This window comes from Eumetopias jubatus, unplaced genomic scaffold, assembly GCF_037043125.1.
Source record: "Eumetopias jubatus isolate StellerSeaLion01/CBP00866 unplaced genomic scaffold, mEumJub1_p1.0 scaffold_8, whole genome shotgun sequence".
In the NCBI taxonomy this organism is placed as follows: domain Eukaryota; kingdom Metazoa; phylum Chordata; class Mammalia; order Carnivora; family Otariidae; genus Eumetopias; species Eumetopias jubatus.
In genome coordinates this window covers 23,912,820-23,928,096 of record NW_028274814.1, presented here as the reverse complement: position 1 = coordinate 23,928,096, position 15,277 = coordinate 23,912,820, and the positions used below count along the sequence as shown (strand labels likewise).

The 15,277-nt window shown below is 40.5% G+C and overlaps 1 protein-coding gene across 2 annotated transcripts in view; it reads left to right on the top strand.

Annotated features, from left to right (window-relative positions):
• Nucleotides 1–15,277, top strand: part of CDC123 (cell division cycle 123) — a 57,198-nt gene that overhangs the window by 10,376 nt on the left and 31,545 nt on the right. For both annotated transcript variants that reach the window (XM_028114598.2, XM_028114599.2), the window contains exons 3-5: nucleotides 8,789–8,846; nucleotides 9,099–9,131; nucleotides 15,118–15,213. In XM_028114598.2, coding sequence (XP_027970399.1) covers nucleotides 8,789–8,846; nucleotides 9,099–9,131; nucleotides 15,118–15,213 — 187 coding nt within the window. The remainder of the gene's footprint in view (nucleotides 1–8,788; nucleotides 8,847–9,098; nucleotides 9,132–15,117; nucleotides 15,214–15,277) is intronic.

Here is a 15,277-nt window from a genome sequence, read left to right as displayed (position 1 = left end):
TGCTTCTGCCTCTCCCTCTGCCCTTTCCCCTGCTCATGCCCCCGTTCTCTCTCTCAAATAAATAAATAGAATCTTAAAAAAAAAAAAAGACTTTTGACCAGTATTGCCAAATAGCTTTCACTAACCATTGTACCAGTTTATGCTCTCAACACTAATGTATTAGGGTCCTTATCTCAGAAAGTGAAATTCTTAATTAAATGCTTTCCTCTAGGTTTCCAAGTTATACACGTGATGGAATTTCTAAGTTACAAAGAAATTAAAAGGCAGACCAAGGGGGCACCTGGGTGGCTCAGTCGTTAAGCGTCTGCCTTCGGCTCGGGTCATGATCCCAGGGTCCTGGGATCGAGCCCCGCATCGGGCTCCCTGCTCTGTGGGAAGCCTGCTTCTCCCTCTCCCACTCCCCCTGCTTGTGTTCCCTCTCTCGCTGTGTCTCTCTCTGTCAAATAAATAAATAAAATCTTTTTCTTTTTAAAAAAAAAAGGCAGACCAAGCCTCTGAATATAATTTCTTCAGTTTCATCTCCCATGTAGTGAATGTGGCCTTTTATCACCTTAACCTGCCATCCAGCACTCCCTGTGTTTGCTCCCTGGGTCAGTTGGGGTGATTTTGGTCTCAAGTAATAGAATATCTGCTGTGCTCCAAGTGTTTTGTGTGGCCCCCAAATTCATATGTTGAATTCCTAACCCCCAAAGATATTGGTATTAGAAGGCGGGATCTTTGGGAGGTGATAAGTTCATGAGGGCGGAGGCTTCATTGAATGGTCTTTATGCCCTAATAAAAGGTGCCCCAGAGAACTCCCTTGTCCCTTCTGCCATGTAAGGACACAGCAAGAAGGTGGCCAGACCCTAGAAGAGGGCTGTCACCAGCATCTGACCCTGCTGGCACCCTGATCTTGGACTTCTAGGCTCCAGAACTGTGAGACACAAATTCCTGTTTATACCTGGTGTATGTTATTTTGTTAGAGTAGCCCAGACAGACTAAGACAATATCCGGTTTTAAACATGGCTTAAATAAGGAGGCAAATAACTTATTTCATAAGAAGCCCTAAGGCATGACAGTTATGGGAAAGTATAGTAGTTCAGGGATGCTAGGACTCAAAATCAGCTTCTCTGAATTTCCTGGTTTTCCCCTCCAGTGTCCAGGCTCTCCATAGTCGGTTCAAGGATCATGTCCTCACACTATCCTATCCAGAGATCCTGTTTCATGTCCCTCTTTAAGAGCAGGACAAACTTTCTCAGGAGCTCTTTTACCCTTGTTGGTCAGGGGCGGGTCCCTCGCGGGCAAGGGAGATGGAATAGCCATGAGTGGTAGTAGATTAGTCGGTATGTACTGTCGTGGCTGGGGGAGAAGTCCGTAAGGCACAGAGCACTTAGTGTCTGAACACACTGGAGGTTTTATTAACAGAGAAATGGGGAAGTGGCTGTTGGGGTTTGCCATGGCACTCGATTCTTCATGTCTAATCTCCTATTACCTCCACATAGAGGACATTTTTTTTCACTCCAGACTTTCAGTTCTATAAGGTGTCTTGTTTACACTTATAACTTAAAACAGAGTCTGGGCTCACTAAGTATTTGTTGAATGAGTGAATGAATGAAGATGATTACTTCACTCTTTTCCATGGCGGCCTAAATGGAGTCAGATGAATAGTACAGACCAAGGATGATAACTGGATTTATCTTGTTTGCCAGCTCGGATCTACTGGTAATGGTTTTTTGGAGTGGTGTGTTGAGAAAGGTTCTGAGGTTGTATCCAGGGTTCAATGAGAAAGAATGCTTGATTCAATTATTATTGCCTACAGTGGGTATGGGAAAAGAGGTTGGTAGCATGCATTTCTGGTATAGATGGTGATTCATTTTATTGCACATTATTGGCTGTGTCCCACCCTCATGAGATGGGTGCTGAGTGTGCTACAGAAATAACAAGATGGGTGGGATATCCTGCCTGGGGAGTCCCTGTTTGTAGCCAAGTCAAAGATGTAAATAAATAGAAGCTGTTTTTTTTTTTTTTTGGAATAAAAGCATCCGTTACTCTGATAATGTTTTTGAAGTTTAAATAATCAGTGGGGTGATTGAGGAAGTTTTTATGGTAGAGTTGATACTGGAACTGGGCTCACAGGTTGGGTCTGACTCACTGCTTCCAGGAACTCATCTTTACTTGTCCCTTTCTGATCCCGAGTTTGTTCTTTCCTGACCTGTCTCCCTTAAGGCAGAATAATAATGGCCGCCAGCTATAAAACCCATGTTAGGTATGTTCATGATTTGCATCTTCATGACCGTAGAACTGCTGCCACGATCCTGGTTTTATAGATGGGATAATGGGGCACAGCTCTTGACTGATAGTGATGGAATGGACACACCCAAGCTCTGCCTGCCTCCAAAGCCAGTGCTCTTAAGGTTTCCCATTGCTCTTAATGTTTCAGCTTTGTGCGAATGTGATACAGGAAATGTAGAATACTTTCAATATTAGCATCATACTTTAGCCCATTCAGACCTCAGTTTTCAGAGATACACCTTAGAAAGCGGTCTAGTAAACTTGCAAATTTATACTCTCCATCACTTATGGTGACCAGGTTTTGGGACATACCTCACAGTAGGCACTGCAATAAATTCTTCTGAAGAACTATATAGATACACTGGCTATAAATATGATTTTAAAAATGTATTTCATTATACTAACAAAGTGATACATTTTCAAGTTCATTGAGTACCTTTTGTATTGTAAGGTTAAATAAGCCATATTAAAGATAACCGTGTTGTATTTAAAAATATATGGTATTGGTGTGGGAGGGATGGGGTGGCTGAGTGATAGGCATTGGGGGAGGGTATGTGCTATGGTGAGTGCTGTGAATTGTGTAAGACTGTTGAATCACAGACCTGTACCTCTGAAACAAATAATACATTATATGTTAAAAAAAAAAAAGAAGAAGAAGATAGCAGGAAGGGAAAAATGAAGGGGGGGAATCGGAAGGGCAGACGAACCATGAGAGACGATGGACTCTGAGAAACAAACTGAGGGTTCTAGAGGGGAGGGGGTTGGGGGAGGAGTTAGCCTGGTGGTGGGTATTAAGGAGGGCACGTACTACGTGGAGCATTGAGTGTTATACACAAACAGTGAATCATGGATCACTACATCAAAAACTAATGATGTAATGTATGGTGATTAATATAACATAGTAAAAAAATGAAAATAAATAAAAATAAAAAACGTGGTATTTAAAGAAAGATGCAAGAGAAAGAAAGGCTACCTTCTTGGACAGGGATTCACAAGTGACAGTGTGTTAGTATTATCACAGTGTCTGGTTCTTAGCTTCATGGATCTGGCAAGTCAGTTCTTTAGGAGTGCAAAGGGTTGATAAAAATTTAGGAACTGGGGTGCCTGGTTGGCTTAGTCGGTACAGCATGCAACTCTTGATCTCAGGGTTGTGAGTTCAAGCCCCACATTGGGTGTAGAGATTACTTTAAAAAAAGAAAATTTAGGGAACTAATTGTTATATGTTAACCAAAATTACACCAGATTGATTAATTGAATGATTGACAAGTCAGGGTGTCAATTTCTTGATTTATAGAGGAGGATATGCCTTTCCAGTGATTGCTATTATTACATTATAGTGGCTGCTGAGCCACGTTGTGTACTATGATTGCCTTTTCTTTACTAATAACCATATTCTTTGAATTTGCTTTGTTTCCCATGTGTCTGTCACTAATACCTAGTGACTGTTCCAATAGACAGGTCATAACCTGTTAGCTATTTCTCTAAATACTCATGGACACTTCCAAATGAAGGAGTTCCATTTCCCGTTCCTGGGGATTTCACTTTAGCAATCCCCCATCCTCCTGTTCCAATCTGGTAGCTCTTCAGGTTTGGTATACAGTTGTCACCTTGATACTTTCCTATTTTGTGTTGGATTTTCTGTCCCTGGGATATCACATTTTTGGGTCTCTTGAGTTACTCGTTTTATCGAATCTCATGCTCTACAATGCATAGGAGGAAACACTTTTGAGTCTTTTCATACCTGAAAAAAATTTTTATTAAACTGTAGATTTGGGGGGTGGTGGTGAATTGGCTTAGTATGGGATTCTAGGCAGAAAATTTCCCTTGTGATTTTGAAGGTCTGGTCTGCTGTCTTCTAGAGTGCTATGAAGTCCCCTGTCATTTTGATTTGTGTTCCTTTATTGTGACCCAGTTTTCTTTATGAATGTTTTTGAGAATTCCTCTTTCATGTTTTTGTATTTCATGATAGTCCTCTGAATTGCCCAAACATACCGACTTAGAACAAGAAACATTTTGTTTGTCGGTGATTGCTCAGGGGGGTGTTAAGAGACAATTCTTGGGTCTCAGTTACTGCTTAACTTGCACTCAGAGGCACTGACAGCTTTTGTTCTTGATTGTCTTTTCCAGGATGTTTATATAGCAAACAGCCTTGGAAGGTAGAGATAATGGCTTGCTCCCTAGCAGAGAGAGAGCAGGTTTATTTACTGTCTAGCACAGGTAAAGACAATCTCTCTGTCCTGCCCTTGGGTCCCACTGAACAGGTTCACCTGCAGCCCATTATAAAAGATGAGGTTCCCTAAATTCAGGGATCCTCAGTTGTGACGCAAACCTGGGCCACGCCTTGACCTCCCCTGGGACAGAGGGGCCAGCGGGAACTGATGGACAGATGAAGCTCGGGCTTCACGCTGTGCTGTCAGCTGAAGAGTCCTTTGTTTCTGACCTAGGAGTCTTAACATCTACCAGAGTCCACGAAACTGTGGCCAACTAGCCTGTCACCTTGCAAGTAGGGTAAAATCTCAGAGCCTTTACACTTCTTGACACTGGGCGAGTCTTCTGTTGGTCTTGCTAAGATCGTGTTGCTGTTGTCATTTGGTGGTTCTGCTGAACAGCTGGGTGCTTTTAAGATGGCCTTACTCCCATGTCTGGCCGTTGATGCTGGGCCTCTCTTTCCATGAGGTCTCATCTCAGAAGAATACCCTTAGCTTCTTTACATAGGTGGCAGCATTCCAAACGTGAGAGTAGAGGCTGTAAAGGCTTCTGACACCTAGAATTACGTGGTGTCACTTGTGCTACATTTTGTTGGTCACGATGAGTCTTGAAGCCAGTTTAAATTAAAGGAATGGGGACATAAATGCCATTTTTTGGTGGGAAGAGTGGCAAAGTTGCCCACAGAGGAGCGTGTCAGACTAGATGGGAAGAATTATTGTGGCCATCTTTGCTCATTGCCTGAGTCCACCGTTCACTGTGCTATGTACTTGGTGAGCCCTTACATTCTAGAGATGTATTTTTCAGTTTGGGAACATTTAAAAATACTATATCTTTGACAATTTTCTCTTATTTTTTGGTTTCTCTTTCTTGAACTCCTGTTATTTAGAAACTGGATCTTGTTGGAGTCTCTGAATTTTATTTCATTCTCTGTTGTTTATCTCTTCTTAATCTTTCTGGGAAATTTCCTTCATTTTGCCATTCGTTCTATTGAATTTTTTTAAAAAGATTTTATTTATTTGACACAGAGAAAGAGAGAGAGCACAAGCAGGGGGAGCAGCAGGCAGAGGGAGAGGGAGAAGCAGACTCCCCGCGGAGCAGGGAGCCTGTCCCTGGGGCTTGGTCCCAGGACCCTGAGGATTCATGACCTGAGCAGAAGTCAGACACTTAATCCACTGAGCCCCCAGGTGCCCCTCTATTGAATTTTTATTTAATTAATTATTTATTTGAGAGAGAGAGAGAGCACAAGAGGGGGGAGGGTGAGAGGGAGAAGCAGACTCCCCGCCGAGCAGGGAGCCTGACGTGGGACTCAATCCCGGGACTCCAGGATCATGACCTGAGCCGAAGGCAGACGCTTAACCAGCTGAGCCACCCAGGCGCCCTCTTGAATTTTTAAATAGCAGCGACCATGTTTTCATTTCTGCAGGTTCAATCCTGTCCTCCATTCCTTCCTTTTCTTTCTTTCTTTCTTTCTTTCTTTCTTTCTTTCTTTCTTTCTTTCTTTCTTTCTTTCTTTCTTTCTTTCTGTTTCTTTCTTTCTTTCTTTCTTTCTTTCTTTCTTTCTTTCTTTTTCTTTCTTTCTTTCTTTCTTTCTTTCTTTCTTTCTTTCTTTCTTTCTCTTTTTCTTTCTTTCTCTTTCTTTCTTCTTTCTTTCTTTCTTTCTTTCTTTCTTTCTTTCTTTCTTTCTTTCTTTCTTTCTCTTTTCTTTCTTTTTCTTTTCTTTCTCTCTCTCTCTCTCTTTCTTTCTTTCTTGTCTTTGGAAAAAAAATCTTTTTAAAGTACGTTCCATGCCCAGCATGGAGCACAAGGTGGGGCTTGAACTCACGACCCTGAGATCAAGGCCTGAGCTGAGATCAAGAGTCAGATGCTTAACTGACTAAGCCACCCAGGCGCCCCTCCTCTGTTCCTTTCTTACAGCTTCCTGTTTTCCTCTCATGGATGCAGTATCTTCTTTTATCTTTTACCTTCTTTATCTTTTATCTTTATATTAATGATGTAAAAAAACATTTGTCATCTGGTCCCTTTATTGTCTATTTCTTACATATACCTTTTCTCTCTCCTTTTAAAAAAATTTTTTTTTTTTCATCTTGGAGCCTTTCTTTAGTTTTCTAATGATTCTAGGCTTTTATTCATATTTAAGAGTGAGGACACACACGCTCAACACTCATACTCACTCACTATGTATCCAGGTGGGGCTTGCTGACTAAGAGTGCCAGCAATCAGCAGGTATTGATGGAAGTTTTCCAGATAATGCTTACCTGTAGGTCTGTCCACCTGGGTGGTTCACATTCTACAGAGAAGAATCTTGTAATCTCTGTGTCTTCTGGGAGCAGGGTGGGAGGAAGGGGACTGGTGACCTCGGTGTTAGTGTGATTTTCACATGGCTTCTTGTCATACTCTAGCATTTCACCCTCATTTTTCTTTGGGGCATTATGGACCTGAGTCCTTAGCCTCTTTGGTTCGTGGAGGAGGATTAGTTGTTAGGGTGTGCAGGGTGAGGAGGGCTGTGTATGTCTTACTGCCCCTTCTATGGACTTCACACAGGTCACTTGTTGGTAGCCCAGAGCTTCGGACTCATCATCTGTGTTAGGTCTAGGTTCTGCCTGTTGCTCTCTGGGTTATCCTCCTCAATGGCTTTCTGTTTCCCAAACTTTTATTGCTGTCTCTTTTCTGCAGTTGTCTCCTTTTTGGTCCTTTATTTCCTTGGGATTTTTTCTACCATTTTAATGGAGTTTCAAGAGGGAGCATAGGGATAGATAAATGCCCATGGTCAACCAGGAGCCTCTCTCTCCCTTTTTACAGTTTCTTGGTACAGATTCTATGCTAGTTCTTGTTCTGATTATTATTGTTTTCATTGATGTGGTGAGTTCTTCATAGGCCAATTATTTGTGGTTTAGTGTTGATGAGAGGGAATACTCTTGAGTGTTTTCAGCCTTTGTTTCCGCCCTAGACAATGAAGATTGTCTGCTAGATGGTCCTTTTCAACATGTGCTTCGCTCACAGGCTTCTTTATAGATAGCATGTCCGAGTTTTTCTTTCCCTCTTTCCCCCATACCTTTCTGTGGTGCCCGTCCAGATCCAGAGTAATTCTATTTTTTCCTCCATGGAAAGATTTTATTTCAACTTTTTCACTGAACATTTTCAAACACAATATGAGAGAGAACAGTATGATTAAACCCCACCTACCCATCATTCAGCTTACATCAATAATCAGGTTTGCTATTTTTGTCTCACTTCTCCCCTCCACATTTGGGGAGATGGGTATGGTGGAGTATTTTAGGTAAATCCTCCCCCTTCTTTTTTAAAGTAGGCTCCACACCCAGCATGGAGCCCAACACAGGGCTCGATCTCACAACCCTGAGATCATGACCTAAGCTGAAATCGAGTCGGATGCTCAACCAGCTGAGCCATCCATTCGCCCCAGTGATGGAGTATTTTAAGGTAACCATTATTTTTATTCAGGAACACGTTTTTTTTTTTATTAACATATAATGTGTTACTAGTTTCAGGGGTACAGGTCTGTGATTCATCAGTCTTATACAATTCACAGTCATAGCACATACCCTCCCCAATGTCCATCACCCAGCCACCCCATCCCTCCCACCCCCCACCACTCCAGCAAACCTCAGGATCCAGGGTAGTTCTCGACACCAGCCCACATGCTCTGTTTTCACATGTAAGCAAAAGATTCTTGATTTTGCCTTTTGGGGGTATTCCATCTCTTCGGTAGAACAGCTCTTTGGATGAATCCTTTTGGCTTCTTCATCTCACTTGATCTTCCTTGTCTGTGGCAGCTTTTCTCATATATTGGGATTCAGAGTTGTAGATGATTGCTCGTGTCCTCAGAGCTGGAGTTTGAGTTTTTCTTTTCCTTGGTTCTAGTGATTTCTGAGAAGAGGGCAGAAAGTGTTTCTTCTGCCGTCTCTTATTGGAAGTGTACTCATTAATTTTATATTAACTTTTATTAGTTTCTGTCTCAAAAAATGAACTTTTTAAAAAAATATTTTAATTAATTTATTTGAGAGAGAGCGACAGCATGAGTGGGATGGAGGGGCAGAGGGAGAGGGAGAAGCAACTCCCGCTGAGCAGGGAGCCTGACGTGGGGCTTGATTCCAGGACCCCGAGATCATGAACTGAAGGCAGATGCTTAACTAACTGAGCCCCCAGGTGTCCCTCAAAAAATGAACTTTTCCTAACCTCCAGTTCTGAGGCTTTTTTTTTCCCCATGTGTAGTCAATATACCTGAAATTATGACTACATACATGGTACTGAAGCATTTTTCTTGCTTAATTTTTGTTTTATTTTCTTCTAGGGAAGATCCACCAACACATTCTCAACCAGACAGTGATGATGAGGCAGAAGAAATACAGGTTGGTTCAAAAAAAATAATCCATTCTATAGACTATTGTAATTTAAATGATCCCTGAAATGGTTCTGATATTTACGTCTTAGCGTACATTTGGTAAAGTGAGAAATTACATGAAAACCACACTTTGACATGTAGTTTGTGTTCAGAAAGAGATGTCTTTCTCTTTTATGTACAATTTTTAGATAGAGCATTGCTTTTTGGAAGCCCGTACACTATCCACATTTAATATTTTGTTTCTTTTCCCTTCGTTCAGTGGTCGGATGATGAGAACACGGCTACACTTACGGTAAGAGCAGAGCCATGCCAGTGTGGGGACAGCCTCACACTGCCACATGAGGGGCTTCAGGGTTTCAGTACACATCTCTCTCAATTCCCTTCCACTCACTGTTTGAAATGTATGTTTCTCTGTTGGCTTTGATCTATTATTTTGAAAAATAACCTTAATCATTGTTTATAGGCAAACATGGCCTGCCCTTTTTTCCCTTTGATTTCAAAGGAAATATTTTAAGTGCATAGTTGGTGCTTTGCCTTGTTTCTGTTGAGCTCTGAAAAAAGTAATGAAGTCTAACATTGAACTTTGAGGTTCCCAGATATTTGGAACCTAAAAGTGAAATATGTAGTCACTTATTCAACTATATTTAAATGGCATAAAAATTACAGTTTCTTTCAAGTGAAAGTAGAGAAGTGTGTGGCTTTAACCAATACCTTATATAAAAATGTAGAAGTTGATTTGAGTGTATTATAGTCTTTCAGGTTAAGAATGCTGTTGTCTAATTCAACTTGAAATATATTTTTAATAATATTTTTAAAGGAATGAGTGCAGTAAAACATGTGTTTCTGAAAATACAGTAGATAAGAAGAAACTTCTTATACCTTGAGATAGAAAGGTTTTTATACAGTTCCCTCCAAATATACACAAGGCACAAGGGAAACTAGTTTTAGGGAAGGTTATAGTCGAATACAATTCTAAAGAAGATACTTCTGTTTATTTTAATGGAAGAGACCTGATATAAGAAAAGTAAGTGGCGATGCCTAAACCAATATATTTCCTGTATAAAAAGCATGCCAACATATACAGAAAGGGCAAGTTTCCATGGTTTATTTTACTCTGGATATCGTGCAAGTCAGTCACTCTCTGTTTCTGAAAATCCTGTTCAGTTAAACATGCATCTTAGTTATCTCCTATATTCAGGGCACTATAGTGGATTCTGAACAAAGATGAATTTGGTTTGATTCCTCCCATTAGGGAGTTTATAAACCAGGGAAGATGTCTCAGTTTGGGAGTAGATGACAGAGCTATCAGAACAGAGAACAGTTAGAACTGAGGTCATCTAGAAATGAGTAAAGGGACACATGATATTTGACCTGGACCCTAAAAGTGGTGAGGATTATCAGTGTCAACTCATGCTTTCTAATAGATGGCTAGATAGGGAAATTAGTAATTTATGTGTGTTTATCTACCATACTCCATTCACTAAGGACTGGGAGCAGTGATATGGTGACATCATGGTAGCAGTGAGCATACCCAGTGCCCTGATCTTGGTTTCTAGATACCTTCTCAACTAAAAGGAATTGAAGCTCCTTGGAGAAAGTCAGCGCTGTGGGTAGGAAAGTGAAGATGAACTTGTGACAGCTTGTGTCAGAAAGTAAGAATGAGGTAGACATGACAGAAAGGACACAGAGGCCAGCTCAGATGGGTTCCCACTGGCCAAATAGCTGAGTGTCAAAACAGGGATATTAGTAGAGTATAGCCATTTGCTAAGATCAGTGGTCTGTGATCCCATACTGACAAATAAATGGCTATATTCAATAAATGGGAGCAGAAAGGAAAGCCCTTTATAGTAGTAAAGGCACCAGCTCACAAATGTAGAAGGAATTACAGAATTGGAAATCACCATTTGGCAACCGTCACAGTAATAATTGATGGAATAGATGTTAAAACTCGTGGGTGAGTATTTGATGAGAAAGAGGATGCTTGAATATTCTCAAGGTATTTCCACCAAAATTACTTCTTTATAAAGACGAAAATAGTAAGTTTACAGTGTAAGGACCTGGTAGCCAAGTGATCAAAGTTAACCTTGCCAGTGATGGGACAGACCTACATTGTGTACCTCCTGATACCTCCTGATGATGCACTAAGAAGGACACATCACCTGCCAAACATGCATAACCTAAATCTAATGATGAGGAAACCTCCAGCAAATGCAATTTTTTGGAAATTACACAGAATAACTGCCAGTACTCTTCAAAAATGTCAAGGTCATGAAAGATAAAGGACAACAGAAGGAAGCACTGGTACAGATTAAAGATTGCACAGATGTGACAGCTAAATGCAGTGGTGCGATTCTAGACTGGAGCCTCAGTCAGAAAGAAAGGTTTTTCTTCTGCTATAAAAGACATTGGGAAAATGGGTACATTTTGAATAAGATCTGTAAATGAGATAATGGTATTCTATCAGTGTTAGCTCCCTGACTTTGATAATTTTGCTAGGTTCTGTAAAAGAATGTTACTGCTCTTTTAGGAAACATACTGAAGTATTTGGGGGTAAAAGGGCATCATGACTTCTACATACTTTAAGAATGTAAGAAAAAAATTGTTTTATATGTGCATATATGTAAATAAATGCACACATCTGCATAGATCTGTAAGAGAGAGAGTTTGGGGATGGGGAGAGATAAAACAAACGTGATAAACGCCTGGCTGAGGAGTATATGGAAATTCTTATTACTCTTCTTTTAATGCTTCTTAAAGTCTGAAATTATTTCAAAATAAAAAGTTACTAAAGTGATTTGGGTTTCGCTGGGTGGAACTAGATGTTGTTGAGCAGGGGAACATTCATGGCAGAAGACTCTTAGTAAGGAATGTGGGCCAAGGCCCAACGAGGGAAATATAAGCTTTGATGAGTGGTAATAGTCCGTTGATCTAGATACAGAAACACGGAATTAAAAATGGGAAAACTCAGTTGAGGGGGGTAAATCTCAAAAGTGAGAGCAGTTTGCTAAAAGTATACATATCAATGACAGCAGTTATGTTAAATTTTTAAAATGCTATAATTAACGGACAGGCATGTATTATTACTAAGTATAAATCATGATTCTGGAAGAATACGCCCAAGTCTGTAATGCTGGTTGCCTTTGGGGAGGGGAAGGGTTAGGATTAGGGAAGAGAGTAAGGAGGTAAGAAGCTTCATTTATATTGTAACCTTGTTCCCTTAAGAAATTTAAAAGTCGGGCGCCTGGGGGGCTCAGTTGGTTGGGCGACTGCCTTCGGCTCAGGTCACGATCCTGGAGTCCCGGGATCGAGTCCTGCGTCGGGCTCCCTGCTTGGCGGGGAGCCTGCTTCTCCCTCTGACCCTCTCCCCTCTCATGTGCTCGCTCTCTCATTCTCGCTCTCTCAAATAAATAAATCTTTAAAAAAAAAAGAAAGAAATTTAAAAGTCTGGGTTAAGTATACCAAACTGCTGAGTGTATGGATCCAGGAACACAGGTGTATATATTTTTTTTATATTTTAAATATTTCGTAATCAAAAAAAATGGCTATGGTAGGTGTAGTTGGAAAGACAGGAGGGTTTGGATCACAGAAAGTCCCCAGATATGATAAAAAATGTAGATTTTATCAGTCACAACAGGAACCTTTTCCTGGAAAACTGAGGTATATTGCATATTTGAATCAACTCCTTGAGCTATGAGCTTAAAAGAATTCTATTAGTTAAATCTGTTGAAAGGTAATTCTCAGAAAAAAGGTAGAATCATGACTTCATATTGATATAAAACTGTAACACATGTTGAAGGTTTTATTTAACTCATGGGGGATCTAGGCAGATGTTTTAACTGGTTCCAAAGAGAATCCAAAGGACAGACACATTTATAGATTAGAAATACTGCAATGAATACATAAATGAGGCAGAATTGGTTTTGCCTCCCTCAAGGGTATGTGTCGGGGGAAGACAGCTGGCTCTCTGTCAGGCAGGATAGAATTTTTATGTCCATAGGAATACTTTACTTTTCATTGTTATTACTTAACCTACAGTTTGCCAAGTTATAAAACAGCTCATAGACCTAGCTAGAATCAGATAATCCAGAGGGTATGCTGTAGGTAGATAATACATAGTCTTTCACAGAAGCACACATTTTTCTCCACAATACATAAACTTCTTATAATTTAAATTTGTTTTAGGATCCTTATAGCAGGATTTCCTGAAGTTGAATAATTTGAGGATTTGAGGTAATCTGTCACTTCTCAAAATATAATACATAAATACAAAGCAATGTGAAATTTTATGGGTTGGTAAAATTAAATTGTTTTCTTTGAAGAATGAATCCTTTCATGTTGTAAAATTTGTATGACTACACCATTCATCGAAAATATTGCAAATGCAGATTTTAGTTAAGTGTCTTTATGCATAGAACCCTAGCTGAGCCACATCAGTAACTTCAGTGGATCATAAGGAAATTATTGGCTTAACATAGATCATAATTCCTTCTCATGGGGAGAGGCAAATCGTTGATAAAGGACTCAGGCTGTTACTCATTTTGGAAGCCTCTCAGAATGGCTCCTGTTTGATTTCCTGTGTCTAAGCTGACAGTGTCACATGGAAGATGGACACGGTGGCAGATACTAAAGATGCTGCCAACCTGTCTAGAGATCATAGACATCTGTAGCAGAAAGGAAGGGGGTCCAGTCCAGTCTGCTGTGATCTCTCCCTCCTTTACTCACTAGCTTACTGCTTAAAGCTGGTTTCTAGTTTGGAGGATAGGTCACCTTTTGTTTTAAACTGACGTTTTTTGGTCTGTTTCCCAGACTTTTTTTTTTAAGATTTTTTATTTACTTGACTTACTTGACAGAGGGAGAGAGAGAACACACAAGCAGGGGGAACAGCAGAGAGAGAGAGAAGCAGGCTTTCCATTGAGCAGGGAGCCTGATGCGGGGCTCCATCCCAGGACCCTGAGATCGTGACCTGAGCTTAAAAGGCAGACGCTCAACTGACTGAGCCACCGAGGTGCTCCTGTTTCCCAGACTCTTAACAGAGTTTTTTTTTTTTTTTTTTAAAGGGGAAAGGCCTTTTTTTTTTTTTAAAGATTTTATTTATTTATTTGACAGACACAGCGAGAGAGGGAACACAATCAGGAGGAGTGGGAGAGGGAGAAGCAGGCTTCCCGCAGAGCAGGGAGCCCGATGTGGGCTCGATCCCAGGACCCTGGGATCATGACCTGAGCCGAAGGCAGACGCTTAACGACTGAGCCACCCAGGCGCCCCTTAACACAGTTTTCTTTCCGTTGTAACTGGATTAGATTAAGGGGGTCAACAGAAGCCATTTGGTATATTTTTGCAGTGTGTAGTTTGGCTCATTCTAGACCTAGTCTAACTCTTTTGCCCCTATGGAAGAACTTGTCATTACTGGACTTTTTCAAAATTTGCAGTTGCCCAGTAGGGGGCGGCAGATATAAAGGGATACCGTGACTGTAGCAAACCTGTTAATATTTTTGTATTCTGCCCCTTGCAGGCTACACTTCCGATTCTCTTAGTCCCCTTTTCTCTGATAATGTTCATGGGCTCCTTAGCTAGGGACATAAGACTCACAGAAGAGTGCAGAAGAGTGTTTCTTCACACTATTTCTCTTTACTTCCTGGTTGAAATGACACTTAGGACGTTTTGGTTACTTGCATATATAAACTGTGCATTTTAAAATCAATCAAAAAGGAAAGAACATTTTAACTGCAGCACCATCCTATTTTTGAGTTTTGTTTATATTAAAACTTGTCTGGAAATAGCAGTGTCTAAATACAGTTGAGCACATCATTTATTTCTCATTCTCCTGAAGGCTTTTGGGGATATGTCCAAGAATCTTTTCCTCTAGATAGAAAGGCTTCTGGCCCTTTAAATGTGAGGTGATATTTCGGAGCGTTGGAATATGGGTATAGGAGACATTCCGTCTGTCTTTTCACTTAATAACTGTTGGTTCTTTAGATGTCCAGAGAACCATTCAGTCCTTCCTCACATCCCCAGATGCCTCGTGACATCTGTCTTTTAAGCTTCCTGGGTTTTGATTGTTTTTGGAAAGTACCGTTTGGGCACTTGTTATTTTTTTCCCTTTCTGGCAAATATTTGATCATTGATTTTATTTAGCTCCAGTTCAGAAATTCTGATAGTAATTTGTATTCTAACTTATTTTTAACATGCTTAATTGTTTAACCTTGAGATTTTGATCTTGTTTTCTGTATTTATTGTGATGTTATCAACCTGTCTAAATGATTTCTCCTTTCTCTCTGTAGGCACCGGAATTTCCCGAGTTCACCACGAAAGTCCAAGAAGCTATCAATTCCCTGGGGGGCAGTGTATTTCCTAAGCTTAACTGGAGTGCCCCAAGGGTAGGAACACATCAGTAAATCTCTCACTGTTTGAATATTCTTTGTTTTGCTATTCGTTTCTTTT